We start from the raw sequence: 16,673 nt of genomic DNA on the forward strand, positions 1-16,673 counted from the left end.
GGCAAGACCAACAGAAGAAGAAAATCTGTTGCATGGGTGGTTGGAAAGGGGGTGAGAGAGTAACTCATTCAAAGAGTTATGCATATCTCTACATAGGAGAAGAGAAACCAATGTTAAGACCAAACAACAACCCAAAGTGAGAAAAGATGAGAAAATAAATGCAGAGAAGTATGCACAAGCCATTTGTTGTTTTATTTAGGTCCTGCATGCCTGTAGTTATTGTAGTAGTTAAAATAAAGTTGCCTGTTGATGGAACTCATACAAACAGACTACCTTCACCTCTTTGCTTCGACTCCTCTCTTTTGGAAGAAGTAACCATGCATGGAGGATCTTTGCAAATTAGCATCTTAAAAAGTGTTTGGCTAAAACTGAGGGGATGGTGTTAAGGTGTAATTTGAGCTTTCATTTCAACTAGAGGTAACAAACAGCTGAAACATTGACATGTGTGCCAGAGCAGCCAGGGTGGAGGTAGTGCTGCTGTCTGTTCATGTCAAGGGAAGGTCAAAAGCACAAGCTAATGCTCTACCGTGTTAATCATCCAGCTGAGGAACCTGCCAGAGCTTTCCACGGTAAGTCTTCCAGAAGACAGGTGGGTCTTTCAGTTCACATTAGCGTTTTATGGTCTGGGGGGCACACCTGTATCTCTTTGTCAAAGAGATTAATAATATTACACCTCTTCCATAATGGTAATATCCATTCACCTTTTGAGACCAGGTTGCTTTCAAAAAACCAATGATTTGAAAACAAGTTCCTGTTAGATGTGGACACCGTATTAAATATTACTTGTGTCATTTTTATCCCTGTGTTTTTATTTCAGAACTTTCAGCAGCAAAGTGCAAAGGTTCAAGAGTGCCTGACAAAAGCGAAGACCATTTTGTTATTCCTAATTTCAAGTTAACTGGGGGATCTAAACTATTTTGATTTCAAGATGAAACTATCTCTAATTCTCTGTTCTGCTTTTAGTAACAGTAGTACTTGATTCATGAGTTAAATCTGTAGTAATTTTTGTCTTTCACAATGTTAACGTAACCTTGCTCAAGGAACCACAAAGGAGAGAGTTGGTGTACTGCATTTTTGTAGGAAGTTTATAAACTGGTTCAGGGTTGCTGATGGGTGGTAAGAGTAACTGTTTCAACATAGGGATGCTAGTGGGGAATTTCATAACAACATGAAATAATACCTTACCTGGACATGCTTGCTAATAAATCTAGCACTTAGTGTGGGCTGAAAATATGTGGGAGTGACTGTTCCCAGAACATGACCAGAAGTGTTTATAGCTCATGAATGTGAAATGATTCACAAATGCTTTTTTTGTATAAATTCATAGAATTAGAAAAAAGAAATTAATCCTGCATAATGCCACAAGAATTAAATTAACAAGTAGTGCTTTGGTTTGGTTTAAATTAATTCATGTATTTTTACCTTTTGTCTTCAAAATCACTAATTTTCCCAAGCCCCTACCTTTGAGAACAACTTTTGTTGGCTGGAAAGTTTGGGTTCTTCTCTCCCAACAAAATTCCAGGAGGTAAGATTTCCAAGGAAATACAAAATCAAAAGCCTGAAGAAAATGATGAGAATTAGCAACCCTGGAAAAAGTCTTACCTTTTCCCCTCACCTCTGATGCCATTCTCTTCCTTAAATTGACAATGTCCATATCAAATGAATTGCAAGAGGAAACCCAGCAAGAAATGTTGTTTACCTTGCTGTGTATATTAGGGATAACTGGCAATTCACTGATACCCCTCTGTACTTTTAGAATTGAATAGTAACACTGAAAAATTGGAGCTGCTCTCTGTGAGATCAGAGTGCACACAGGTCCTGCCCATCTGCTCCACACGTGGCTGCAGCTGGTGCTGGTGCTTGGCTGCAGGGACATGACCAGAGAAGGCCCTTGCCTCTTGTTCAGGGCCAAAAAACCATGGGAAGAGCAGTAATCAGCGTGTGCTTTAGTTTGCAGTGTAGTGCAGTAGCTCCAGAGGTGTGAGTTGCAGTGCCAGGGTATGAACTGTGCTGGAGGAGGGAGCAGACTTGGCACCCTGGTGCTGTGCCAGCTGTGGGTGTAGCAGGTTCCTGCAGAGGGGTGGAGAGGAGGCTGAATGCAGCGCTGTGCTGGACCGGGTCATCTGCGTCCCCTGTGAGTCACAGCTCAGTCAAACACTTCTCAACCTGGTCAAACCAGACACTCCTGGCTGGCACATGAAACTGTGGTGCCAGCTTTCCCACCCTTCCCCCCTCACATTGTAGGTTTTAAGAGTCTTTTTTGGTATAAAGGAGACTTGGTTGTGCCCACCTGCCAGCTAACTTGATTTCTTTTGATTGCATTGTAAAAAGAAGAGTTCCTCCGCTTACCACATTTGTACTTTGGTTATAGTGTCAGGCATAGGCAGATTAATTGGTTGTAGCTTTAGCAGAGCTGTCAGGGTATTTAACCCATTGAAGAAAAATTACCTACGCTGGTGATAAACAGGCTTTAAATGCAGAGCAATTACTTAGTGCTAAAAAAGCACCATGACTACACACTTTATCCAAATGCAAAAAGCAAACTCTTATCAGGGGTTCTGTTTGCAGGAGGACACTAAAAGATAACCTTTGTTTGTTCAAATACTTACCTGATAAGATCATCTGAGAAGGAACAGATGAAATTTCTGTCTTGCCTAAAAGTTATACTTCAGATTACAAAGTATCCAGCAAAAAAGAAAAATAATCAGAAACTGAGAATGCTCACTTCTTTTAGTTGGACCAAAAGTCTTGGATAGTGTGTTTCTTTTCTGCTTGCATTGATTGTGTTTCTATCTAGGACATAACAATAAAGCAATTTAGAGACCTTTAACCAATAGGACTTTGGATTTCATTGTTCACAGCAACTGGCAAAGCTAGAGGCTGGTTTGCATTGAACTTGGTTTGTTCATTGCAGGCTAAACCCTGACTGGTAGCCAGGGTTTACAGCACAGCAGCCCTGTGACTCATCAATGGTGAAACTGGTCTGGGAGTTTCCAAACTGTGAAAGCTTAGGAGGTGCTTTTAGTGGGGCGTGCACTTGATACCATTTGCCTCTCAAGGGTCACAGGTCACATTCTGAAGCTGCAGAGGTTTGAATTTTTATTGTGATGAGTCTTAACATCTTGTGTTTGACCTCTGTCTAGTTTACTCCAGTTTCTTTTCTGTGTTGAGATTTGACTGAAAGGCCACTGTTTATTGAATGCTTTTAATTGACCAAATTAAAAAAAAAAATCTAGTTAGTTGTAGCACATTAATCAAAAGATTTACAAAACTGACATCTTTTATTTTGCTTTCAAATGACTAATCAGAGATTTCCTATTTGGTGTTTACAAAGGACCTTTATATTAAGGAAAAAGTAAAATTCAAGCACGTTTTGGTATTTTTGTATCAAGGCCTTGTGTTAATCCATGCACGCTCAAAGCTCTAGATGAAACCTTGTGCAGAAATAAATACGTATTTTCTAATAAAGTGTTGCTAAGTATCATTATCTTAGCCTGCTCTGGGTGTGATTTTAGGTTGATCTGGATGCCTTGTAATACTTTGTCTAGATGCTAATCCATGGCATGGTGTTTGTGTGAACCCCATCTCACCTGCTGTTCTCTACTGACTTAGATTTCCTTTGAACAATTTCAGTTGTAGATGACAGAGGGACAGAGATAACATAGACACTACTTTCCTACTTCTTACATGAGAGGAGGCATCTGTGTTGGGAAGCAAGAGGCTCTGAATTAGTCCTGTGTGCCTCCTACTGAAAAGGACTTATATAAGCCTTGACCTCATTAGGCTCAGAGAACCTGTGCAGGCAAGCAAACTGTTGGAAACCAGCTACCAGTCATTTTCTTGCTCACTGGAGTACTTGGTCTGTATGGATTTCCTGCCCCAACTGATTTGCTTGCATTTTATGATGAGTTTTTTTGAAAATGTGTTTGGGTTTGGTATTTTGGTGCCTGTTATACTCTTGTTCCCCACCCACTAGAAGCTGACAAAAACTGGCAATGAACAGGCACATTTTTGGTGGCTCACCACTTACATTCAGGTAGCTGTTGAGCTTTGATTTTTTCTTCCCAAATGGGACTAACAGAAATTTTCTGGAGGAGAACTAAATTGCAGACATGCAGCACAGCAAGACCTGTTTTTGAAGTAGTTGCTCAGCTTGCTACAGGTGTGGTGAAAGCACTTCATTTATATGAGTGAGGGCTGAGCTGCCTCCTTTTAGGCAATTTCAGGGTTTCACAGCCATGGGACTGTATGGTTTCCACGTTTGGTAGTGTTTTGCACCTCTGCATTTATTGGGAATCATGTGGGAACTGGCCTGGTTGCTTCATGACTTCTGTAAATGCTATTGTATTTGTGAGTTTTGGCCGACTACAGAGAACCAATTTTTATTTTTCAAGTCATTTTTCATCTGAAGCTGGACCAGCCTTACTTACTGAGAGTGTTTCTGTAGCAATGGAAATTATCACTCCCCTCACTTGAGTGCTGAGTATATATATATATATATATACACACACACACATACATGTTTTGCATAAAGCTGGGAGGGCAGTGCCTACTTTATTTCCCTGGAAATAGATTTGGAAGGGAGGAGGTGCGTTGGATACCAGCTCTACAGAGCTGTTGCTGCAAATTAGCATGTTTTAAAGAAGGGGACAGATACAGGGATAAGATTTGTCACCAGGGCCTGTGCTGGCTGAGACTCGCCTGACAAAGGAATTTGATCATGAGTTTACTTTTCACCTTCACTCTTTTTACGAGGAGTTAGAACTTGCAGGAAATAAGGAAATAAAATGCCATCCTTGAAGGCTAAGGAATGTGATGTTAGTCATCAATACTAGTCATTTACAGTTTTTGCATTATGGGCTATTCGAGCTATTTCCTGAAAAAGGAAATGTTTCATTAGCTAATTTTTTTCCTTAGCAGTGCTGTAAGGACATCAGCAAACAAAACAGTTTCTGGCAAAGCTGTTTAGTGCCTGCCTGTGTTGTGATCAGAGGAGAATGATGGGTAAATTTTAATGAAAGAAATTCTATCTGAGCTGAAAAAATACTAATGCTTCAAAACGCTGTTCAGAGTTGATTCCTTTTAATAAGTCTGCTATGTGCAAATGAGCAATTCCAGTGTCATATGTTGTCTGACGTCTGGATTTTTACTGTTTTCCAGTGGTCTTTGATATTGTGCCAAATGTATTATGAAGGTGTGATGCAGCAGAGCCACTGCAACAGTCCCCTGAAAAAGGAACCATAGTATAGCCTACAGAGCTGAAAGGGAAAAATGGCAATGCCCTAGTGAGATCACAGCTGAGAATTTGGTGGGTAGAGTGGATATGCTTGGTGAGTGAGAAGGAGCAATGGCACAGTCCAACTCCAGAAGAGTGCCATAAGATGGATGGTGTGCAGTTGTCACTGCCTTGCTTGTAAAACTCTTCTTCTCCTATCCCAATAAATCTTGAATTTTTTTTCAAAAGTACAAAAGGAATTACGAATTATTTGTACTGTCCACCTTAGCAGCAGTGAGAAGTTCTAGTCCTTTCAGTACATACAGCTTTGAAAACTAATAGTGTAAGGCTGTTGTTTAAGACAACTAATGGAATACCAGAAACAGAGGCATTTTCAATATTTCGTAGAATCCATGTTCTGTGGAAAGATTGCATTTGGTAGTCTTGTTCTCCTTGATCTGTGGTTTAGCTGGTTATGTTGTTGCAACTTCTAGAAGCTCTTCTTTGAGCTAGTGTGTGCCTTCTCAATAGTCTCTTATCAAGATATTGTGTAAGTTCATATTGGCCTTTCACTATCTTTGGGGTGTTTTGGAACATGTGCAGTGGTCTCTCTGTTCACTGCCATTCAGCTTTACCATTACAAACCAGTCTTTGCCAGAGCTTTGTTCATGCATTTATAATATAATATAAAGAGTTATGTTTCTGTATTGCCTTAAAACAATGTGATTGAGATTTAGGAACAGGATTTACAATTTCTACTCTGAAAGAGAACATATAATGGGAAATAGTTTCACTTCTTAAGATTCTTGGTTGGGTTTTTTTGCAAGAGTAACGTGCAAGAGTGTACTCCCCTCCCCAGGAGACCTGAGTGTGGTGGTGTATTTGTTCTGTGTGGATGGAAAGTAAAGCTGGTCAGATTGTTGTTTCTCTGTGTGTGCACACAAAGATAGATGTACTTTTTCTATTCCTGGCATCTTTATAGCAGATATATAGGTTTTCATGAGCTTTCTTAGTTAATATCCACTTAATGTTCCAATGTCCTTTTTTTTTCCCTCTGTGATGTTACATTAACCCAGTTTTTCATTTTACTGCCAATCAGTCTAGCTAGGACATCTCTTCTCTGTTCAATTTCCTGTAATTTAGCTTTATTTACCATATCCGTCAATACATAAGCAATGGCCTTGCCTGAAACCTTGACTTATGTAAGGTAAATACTGCTTTCTTAAGTAAGTCATTATAGGGTCTATACCAATACATGTATTTCTGTATGGAAAGTGGAATTGATATCAGTCAACTTTATGTTGGAAGAACAGTATCTGCATGGCCTTTTTCCCAATATGGTTATATCAGTTACAAAACCATAAATCACATCTGAAACGGAGTGTTACAGCTTTGTAGCAGCCCAGGAATCTTGTCTCAGACCATAAGAAATACTTCTAATGTGTGTAGTTTGCTATTACTTGTTTTTATTGCTGCATTAATTGTTTAAAGAAACATGGTGTGTGGTCAGAAAGAGCTTTCAATGGCTGTTAATGTCTCAGCATATGACCTGATAATTAACGAATGACACTGGCACAGAAATTATTCTTATTGTAGGACTGTTGCGCCCATGCAGAAAGCTGTAAAAATAGCTGGTGCTTAGAGGGTGATATAATTCTAGTTTCTTTCTCTCTAACATCACTATTCTGCCATTATTTGGTGGGGAGAGGAAACTTTCCAGTTTCCCAGTCAAAAAGGTGTGACACATACCCATTTTTCTCTTTTCAGGATCTTTCCCAGAGAGTATCTTCTTCAGCAAATCCATCTTTATTCTCTGGCAGACCTTCAGCAGGTGAGTGTCTGGTTAATTCTCCCTGTTATGTGGAGCCTGTTCTTGCCTTCAGAGCTAACTGTGCATTTCCCTTTTAGCAATTCATAGCATAAATACCTGCACTTCCAAATTGTGTCTGTGGTTTGTAGTTTAGTATAAAAATGGGTTAACAGTGGCATCGGATAGGGATGAAAGCCTAGAGCATCAGTGTTCAAATAGGGATGGAAAGAGACTGTGAAAGAAAACTGTAGTCTGCAAAGAGAACTTTGCTATGAGAAGTTTTTCATCTGCTCAATAAATTCTCATTAAAGTCTCAGCCTACAGGTGACAAGTAGTATTTATTTCTTTGCTTGAAAGAGTAGTTGTTCAGGAATTTTGAAGTCTGTAAAGTCCCATGTGCAACATGATTATTTATAAAGTTTGCTGAGCATTGCGATGAGGAGGGAGTGGGGGGGAAACTTAACCCCCAACCCCACCTTTTCCCCAAACCTCAGCCAGCCCACTACACAAAGCTGAGCCATGCAATGTTACCATGACAGATGTGACCATGGAAGAGGTAATGGGCCAGGAGAATTTCTCTTTGCGTTGATATTGATTCAACTAAGCAAGAACCTTGAAGTGCATTTGCCTGAACAGCAGAGTTTTATTAGGTAACAGATTAAACAAGAAGAATTTGGAAAAAAGAGCTGAAAAGGGAGGATAGGGAATTTGAGGTGAATGTGCTGCAATGCTCAGATGCACAATGGAGGAAGCATTGAGCTGGCTGACCTGGGCACCTCTGTGTTCACACTAATGCTGTTGCCAGTGGTGGTAAAACACAGTAATTTAAGCTTCTTTCATCTATGTTTCCCTTCTCTAGTGGTGCCTTTTTGGCAGGATAAGGGTGGCATAGTCAGTTCTGGATGTTCAGTTGACGCATTATGTTGAAGTAGTTCAGATGCCCCTCAGAGCTGGAGACTACAGGACAACAGGAAATGTGGCTTTTGTTGGCTGGTGAAATCACAGGGTAGAAATGATTGCATATATAAAATAAAAAGGCCAGTTGCCTGAGGTCTGAAACTGTTTCCACATCTTTTCAGCTTGTTCTGCTATCTCATCTTTAATAATCAAGCCATGAAAAAGCGAGCTACTTAACTCCAGAGCTGCAGTCTCCCTGGTGGGCCTGTCTATTAGCCCCTAGTGCTTTGTAAGCTGCTTAATCAGTTCCTAACATTGGTAGTAGATATTTTAGAAGCAATCAGCAGCTTATCAAGCACCCTGGGGGAGAGAAGGAGGGTAGAAGTCATAATTCATGCATTGATTTAGTGCTTTTCTTTAATATGTTCCTTTGTATTTGTGTTTGCAAGACACCTTCTCTTTCCCTGAGGGTCCCAGTCCCAAACTTATCATATTTAGAGGCAATATAATTTGATTACCATTTCTGCTGGTGTGGGTTAAATTACATTTACCTTTTTATCTAGCTATATCCTTGTTGTCAGCATGGAGAGGGTTCTCCACATTTCAGAGGCTCCAAGTTTGAAATTGGATTGCCTGTTTTTGTCAAAGTGGATCCAGAGTGGAAAAGAGAAGAGGGCCCCATTGAGAGAATGAATCCAGTGGTCAGATAAATACTAATACCCTTAACAGCCCCTCCCTCCTGTCTGCTTTGCCCTTCACTGCTGCTTTCTCCCAGCTGCTCATAATTTTCCACTAACCTGCAGTTTGGGTAGTTTTAATCCTGGAAGTTTTCCGTTCTTTTAATTCCTCTGCTGCCCATTTCCTCGTATCCATGGGCTGCTTTTGCACTGTATCCTGCTGTCATGTAGATTGCATGTATTTGGGGAATTAAGTAAAAGGTTTATTAAAGATTAATGGAAAGATAAGGCATGGTGAGTGAATTAGAAAAGCAGAGAGGGGTAATCTGCCGATATAAGAAACCTTTACCCTGGTTAGTCCCAGCTCAATTCTGATTTGTTTCCTGGCCAAGTTCCCTTTAAAGATCCTAGAAAGCGTGGTTGTTTCCTACCAAGCAGCTGAGTTTCAAAAATGGGGTTTGAGGGTCTGAGTTGCAAAAAGGTTGAAATGCCTGTTTGCCAGTGGATGAAGCAGTTTATAATATTATTCTAAAATAAAACCCAATATAAATCACTTAACAAGCTTCACAGGGCCTAGATATTATGAATCTAGCAGAATGTATACTTGGGTTATCTGGTGGTCTGGGGATGGTTGTCATTTGACAAACCATCAGCAGAGTGGAAAAAAAAATTGGAATAAAATGGCCTTAATTCTGTAAATTTCCCAGATCCTGGTGAAGCAGTGGTTTTTCCTAGTATTTGGGTCATTAACAAATGCTTGTAGTGCAGATGTGAGTAACCAAAGAGGCAGCAAGTGACCATCTTTATTTGTATGTGCGCACAAATGTATACGTGGACTCCAGAAGGTTTTGCTGCAGACCAAGGCCCCAGGGGCTACATTAAAGTGTACAGAAGTCTGCCTGTGGTCATTCCTGTGAGGTGTATGATCTTAGAATCCTGGTGTCATTGGAGATGTCAGCAGACAAGATAACTGATTAGGTGTGTTCAGATTGATTAGGCAGAAACACCAAGTGTGATTTAACAGGCACAAACACCACAGCTTGCCTGTTCTGCCTCATTGGATGCACTTGCTTCTCTTTGCAACCTCCTGTCATTTACCCTGCATCACCCATAATCTTCTGCATCTCTGTTAGGCAGTTTATCCAAGGTTATTCCAGTCAATTAAAGCTTTCAAGAGGGAGATCTCCACTTGTTAGGAAGCAAGTATTCACTCCTGAATTTGCTGGTTTTAGCAGACACAGTACACTGGAAAAATGGCTTAGTCTTATAGACCATGATGTGTTGTTACAGTCTGGGATAGCTTCATCCTAAATCTGCTGGAGGTGTGAACTCTGTTGTCTGCTGACATTACTCATGGGCATATCAGTGCTTTTGTGCACGTATGGACAGAGTTCATGGAACAGGAGTTTAAAACTATCCATTCAAATTTTACAGATGTGATTATGGAGCAGCTTTTATTGAAACTGACAATTTTTACATTGTCAAATGTTGGTTTGGACTAAAGTTGACTCAGACAAGAGTCTTGTATTTCTTATGAAAAGTAATTCTTTCTAATTACACTACATAACATGTAACATTTTACTTTTTGAAGTAAAAGACTAGAAGGGGTTATTGCGGTGATTTCCAAATTCAGATGGTTCAGCCATAGAGAGTTAACTAATGTTTTACCTCTTTTTTATGTTAAATAGCAAGATACACAAGTGTACAAAGATTAATGCCATGATGCACAGGAAGTTCCACCTGAACATGAGGAAGAACTTTACTGTGCAGTGACCATGCATGGGAACCAGTTGCCCAGAGGTTGTGAAGTTTTCCCTCTCTGGAGATATTCAAGAACTGCCTGGACACAGTTCTGTGCTCTGGGATAACCCTGCGTGAGCAGGGAGTTTGGGGCAGATAACCCACTATGGGCCCTTTCAGCCTTATCCATTCTGTGATTCTGTGATGGTCTTTACTGCAGAAGCTTTCTTAATTGTGGCAATTATTTCATCCTGCTTATACCAAGTCCAAAAGATACAGTAAAATGAAAAGGATCCACATAAGGGCAAAAATTACTGGATGTCAAGGATGGAAATTGTGAGCAAAATGGGAGAGTGAAAAAGATGATAATTTGAAGACTTGTTTATACAGGAACACTCAGGGAAAAATAATGAAGTGACAAAATATGGGAATTTAAAAAGATGAGTTGAATTACTTTGAATCACTATGTAAATACTATTATTCAAAATATAAGTGGCTTTCATTTGGTTTATCTCCATTCACTTTGGAAGCAAAGTGACATAAATTGTATTAAGGCCATTTTCATTCTGAATGCCTATGTCCATACAAGGATTTAATGTACTATAATTTATCCATTTTAACATTGTAGATAAACTAATCTGTTGAAATTTAGTTAAAACATTATTGACTTCAGATCAACTTTCCTGACTACCTGTAGATGAACCAACAAATAATGTGAAGAACAGTGCAGAGAAAGGATGAATAGGAGAGCCCTGTTCTCACAATAATATGGCACAGATCATACAGTAAGTAGTAGAGATGCATAAAAATCCTTAATGGAAATGCTTTTTTGCAGAACACAGTGAGTATGAGGAGTTTAATGCCACAATAGTGTCACTGAGGCCAGAAATGTATCATCTTTGAGAGGATTAAGTATCCATAATGAGAATATCCACAGTTACAGTACATAAAATAAAGGGATTATAAGATTTCAGACTAGACATACTATACTGAAGGGATTAGGAAGATGTCTCCCCTACTGACAGATCAATGATTTCATCTTCCTCTAACATTTGTAACACTGATTACATACAACATTGATTACAGCTCCTGGGAGCATTTTGGGCTTGCTTGGACTGTTGGTCTCACAAAAGCATTCCTCACTGGGAAATCTTAATGTTCGTGGTCAAGCTTTTCTGCATGTAAGGCTCCCTAACAAGAGTGTGGGGAATAAAAATGAACTTCAATGAAACAAAAGTTCTACCTAATTTGAGCCTAATACATTGTTAGATCAGGATTAGAAAGTCTTAGAAGAGCAAAGAAATCCTTAGGTCTCCTTCACCCCTCAAGGCTTTTAACCCATGCTGTACTTTCATTGCACCTCCTAGACAGAAGTGAAGGAGGAGATCGGAGATGCTCTATTATTCTTATATATGCAGAGCTTTAGTTGATTTAGACAAGTTGTTTTATCACTCCCAACAATAGCAAAGAATGCAAGATGTAGACTTCTTTTGCCTTTTACCTGCTGTTTTTTTCAGAGGTAAAACTTCTTTTCTGATAACTCAGTCCTCATACAATTGCTGATACATGCTTAGTATAGATTTGTAACATACAGCCTGATGAATTCCAGGTCCATCAGTGGTGGTGTCCCTACCCCGCAATTCCTTTTTATTCATGCAGTAAAAGGGTGGGATGTAGCATCTAACCCACACAGAGCCTGTGCATGTGGCTGTATTGATTGTAAAAAATTGGGTTTAGCTAACATATTTTGGGCTTGCTTTAGTTATAGAAGTATTGGGACTGGGTACATGACAAATGCCCTCCTGCTCTTACTTAGGGTATGTAGCTGAGCCTGTGAAATCATGAGTGCAAAGTCAGTTATATCAATGAGAAAGTCTGTTACTGTAATTTGTGTCATTCAGTGATTCCATATAAGCTGTATCATCTTAAACCTCCATTTACCAAAGAGGTTTACCCATGTAGCTGTACCAGCAGATTCTTTTAATTATAGGCAAGCCCTTTTTCTGCTTGAGGGGCAGGAGGTGGAAAATGAGGAGGAGAATTAGGTTTTGGGCAGGCCTGGCTATTCTGAGATGATTGAATATTTGTCTGTCTCTGTTTTCTGTGGAAGTTGGCTGTGCTCAACAAGAGCAGCAGAATGCCAGGCACATCATCTGTGCCATAGCTGCCACAGTTCAGAGTTTGGCACTGTTGGGAAGACACTGATTCATGTCCCCAGCCTCCCAAGCAAAGGCTGACACAGCATGTGGGACAGAGGTGCAAGCCCTGCAGTGTGTCACTACCAGTGTAATAATACCAGATAGTTCTCTACATGAACTATGTTAAGATGCATTTTGGACCACAACGGCATAACGTTGATCGCTGTCTTTATGACATCCTTTATGACCTGTGCCTGATTGATAGTGTTCTAAGGTAACTGTAGTTCTAAAGTTGAGTACATTAGCAGAGAAATATGAAAATAGTCCTAGGATAGGAGAAACATACAATATACATCTTCATAAATATTAGAAGATCTGATTGCAAAGCAGCAGTTAAACAGCTTGTCTGCTTTCCTGTGGCTGTAGCTCCTTTATCACAGAATCACAGAATGGGTGAGGTTGGAAGCACCACAGTGTGTCATCTAACCTCCCTGCTCAAGCAGGGTCATCCTAAAGCACCTGGCACATCATTTATTTCTGTCACTCCCTGGAGTTTGCCAGCACTGAGCTGCCTTTCAACAGAACAGGAAGCTTCAGGTTAGCTGATATTCCCGGTGTGTGTGTAATTCCCCAAAGTGCTGACAGCTCTGGTTACAATTAGTGGTAATGGCAATGATCTTACTGGCGTTTCCTTTTTACTTCAGCTCTGCTGAGGAAGGGAGTTGCTGTCATTCACAGTGGCTCCTGGTCAGGCAGAGAGCATGGGAGAGCCTGCCAGGCTCAGAGAGGAAGAGCATTTATCCCTGGTTAGGAGCATTACAAGTTCATGTGAATTAGGTATTGCAGGCAAATGAGATCTAGCAAGACTGTTAGTAGATATTTTTAATAGTAGGACTAGTTCCAGTGCTGCATGAAACCAGAATTTTTAACAGGGTCTGTTAAATACTTGTAGTCCTTTTCCCTGTGAATATGTAATCTAGGCAACTTGGGGCAAGCGTAGCTTTTTAAAATGAAACTCTGTTTAAAATGACTCAGTGGTGGTGCCAGTGATTCACAGGAGCTTTTGAGTCGAGATCTCCTGAGATATTTTAATTTTTTTCAGCCCATAGAAGCAGCAGCAGTAATATAAGTTACCCCTTTTCTGCTGCCTTGTGCTAAACAGGTTTCTTCTGTTATTTTCTGCTGTGCAGAATGAAAAGCCCAGTACTGGAGATGCGGGTTAGCAGTGTGAAAGATTGGGCTCTGAACTCATTGCTCTACTTCACATAAAATGATGATTTGGGAGAGCCAGCTGAGTGTTCCTTCAGGACTAACATCCTAAGAAACCAGATTTCCCAAGAAATAAAATACTGTCTTAGGGCTACCTGCTTGGATGAGAGAAGAAAATTTTTTTTTAATATTTCTTTTAAATATACTTTGTACTCACAGAGGTTTTTTTCAGAGTAGCCCTAGCCATTTTCTTGGTATGTTGCTTTCTTGTTCTAAAATCCTTCAGAGGACTCTCCTTAAAATCCCCAGATCCAGTCCTATGCAAGGCAGGAAAGTTTCTAATTTTGTGTTATCACTCATGAAATATCATCTTGCTCAGTGGGCATGTAGAGTCAGTCAATATCTCTGCATGCAATTGCCTGATTAATCTTAAAAAGAAAGCGTATATATACTCTCTGCCTGAATGCATATTTGCTTCTGTATTTAGAGTCATGTATGTTTTTAAGCTAAGTAAAGTGCTTTATGTTTTCTACCAGCCAAATTCCTGGTACTCTTTCAACTTTGTTTGATTAAAACAGCCTTTAACCTTTGTTTGAATACCTTTTTCTTAAAACAACCTATAATTCATCCCTGCAACAAGATGAGGAGAACTTGGGGTGTGACAAAATTGACATGTAGCTGCCTGGAATCTGTAGCTGCCCTTGAGGGAAGGAGAAAGGAGGAAAGATGAAACACAGTGAGTGTGAGTCTTGTTGCAGAGCTGGTGGGGGAGCTGGCACAGGTGATTTCCAAGCATGTTGTTTATACTGAGACAGTTCCATCTCCTCTTCACTTGTGTCAGCTTGCATCCAGAGACCTGTTGAAATTTCTAGCATTTCTTCCTTTCAATGGGAAGAGTGGGGGAGGGCTTGCAGGAACCTTGTCATCCTCTGTCTCCTGCTATAAATTGACTTGAACTGTCACCAGTTTGTTTTTCCTCTCCTCCAGCCAGCATAAAAACTCCATCTTCACCTTGCCCCCTGCCTATTTGTGCTTGTCAGAGATTAGCAGTGTTTGCACTTGACCTTGTATTTCGCCCTCTTCCTAGTGCCTGTTTTAGTTAGGGGTTAATTTGTGGAGTATCCATTTAATACCAAATTAAAGTGAAACATATTCAGGGGTTTACTCCGGAAGGACTGAACGGCAAATGTCTCTGCCATCAGTGCAGACTGCCTGATGCAAACATGTCAAAGGGGGCTTCTGATTTCTGTTTATTCAAATCTCACTCATTTAGTTTGCTGTGCTTTAGTTTGATTTATTTGGCAGTTGGTTTTGTGGGGTTCTTTTTGTTCTTTGCAATGTTTATTGCAAAGTTTCCTTTCAGGTTGCTCTTTGCCCTGTTTGGGTGATGAGTTAGCACGGCACAGTGTGCTCTGGTGTCAGCAGTGGGTGAACGGAGTCCCAGGCCTCCCCTGCTCCTGCCAACCCTACTGTCACCTGTATCACAGGCTGAACAGGCTTTTGAGACAGCAAGGGACCTGTGGGGGGTGTAAAGAGGAGGGAGAGGGTGGGGTGGTATCACTCTTGCTGTTGGGAGCTGTGACAGGATAGCATGCCTGTCACAACCAAAGGTGGGCTCTTCTAAAGTTACTGCTGTGTTCTTTTTTAAATTTCTTTTATAGCAGTGCACAGTGGCTGGTTCTAGTGTGCATGCACACAAATAGTAAGAGATCATTCTTCCCTTAAATCACCTGTAATTTAAATAAACAAGACGGCAATCTGAAAGAGATGACTGGGAGTCAAAATGGAGCAAGGAAAGCCAGCTGACTTTAGTATATTGCACAAAAGATGGGACCTCAGATCTGATATCTGCCTCTCTGTGATTTTTACCTCATGATCATCCTTCCTCCGTCCATTTCCTTTTCCTCTGAACCAAAGATTAATTGTGCATTGAAATCATAACAAGAATTTGTGGTGTTAAGAATCTAGCCAACGGAAGAGAAAAAATCCTCAAGGAAATGAGCAGTCCGCAAGCATTGTCTGTTCCCTAGATATAAATGACTGGGAACTTCCCAGCTAGGGAATGTTTTTCCTTTATTTTCTCTGCAACTTGCATTATTCTTAGCTAAGCACATTGTAGCACGCTTGTTTCCAAGTCAATGTTTTTATCACAGAAGTCATAACCCCACTGAAATCTTTGTGGGGCAGAGACTGCATTTACCTTTTCAGCTTCAGTGCCCAACTTCCACGTTTAATGAATGCAGAAAATACCTGCTTGCTACCCAGTAAACCAATAGGTAAAGGCAATCATTGTATTCTTCCTGCACTCCAGTCTACTTTTGCTTGTCCTGGCTCTTGACAAAAATTCCCTGTGACAAACAAGAGAATTTGTCAGAAAATGGTTTCTGAAATAGATGTTGCAATGTAAGGTTAGGAAGTAGAGTGTAAAGATAGCTGACTGCAGCAAAAGAGATACAAGGCAGGTGTTAGGAACAACTTTCCAGTTGTTCTGAGCACTGGACTGTTGTGGTATCTCTCTGGTAAGAAGCAAGTCGCACAGTCATTTTGGTTGTGCTGGAGGGTGAGCAACAAACTGGATGTGTCTACAGGTGTTTTTTCTAGACCTGTTTTCTTGTATCATTGATACTTCCTTTAAAAGCATGTTTCTCATCTGTCCTAGAGGTGAAGAAAGATTATTGAATGTTTAGTCCTTCTCCACAAAGCTTCCACTGAGCATCCAAGTGGTGAATTGAAGACAGTCTGTTCAGAATATTTTTTCTGCCCTTCCATTCAGTCCAGGAAGCATATTCTCTGTGGTGCTTTAAAGTCTAGGCAAATCTGGAGCTTACCTCTGAAAGGCATGGTTCAGACTAGCTGTTTCTGGAGAGGCAGAAAGAAAACAACCAATGGGGGCAGAAACCTTTTCTGTAGAGGATGGTGGAAAGCTGTGCACAATTATTGACTGCTCCTTCAGGTAGCTTCCTTTTGCCAGACATGCCTGTGACATT

The 16,673-nt window shown here is 40.4% G+C and overlaps 1 protein-coding gene across 4 annotated transcripts in view; it reads left to right on the forward strand.

Moving 5' to 3' along the window:
- Positions 1–16,673, forward strand: part of PLEKHM3 (pleckstrin homology domain containing M3) — a 72,694-nt gene that overhangs the window by 36,870 nt on the left and 19,151 nt on the right. For all 4 annotated transcript variants that reach the window (XM_083864976.1, XM_083864977.1, XM_083864975.1 and 1 more), the window contains one exon: positions 6,983–7,046. In XM_083864976.1, the coding sequence (XP_083721102.1) occupies positions 6,983–7,046 (64 nt within the window). The remainder of the gene's footprint in view (positions 1–6,982; positions 7,047–16,673) is intronic.

The sequence above is a fragment of the Zosterops lateralis genome (assembly GCF_965231275.1).
Source record: "Zosterops lateralis genome assembly, chromosome: 7".
Classification (NCBI taxonomy): Eukaryota; Metazoa; Chordata; class Aves; order Passeriformes; family Zosteropidae; genus Zosterops; species Zosterops lateralis.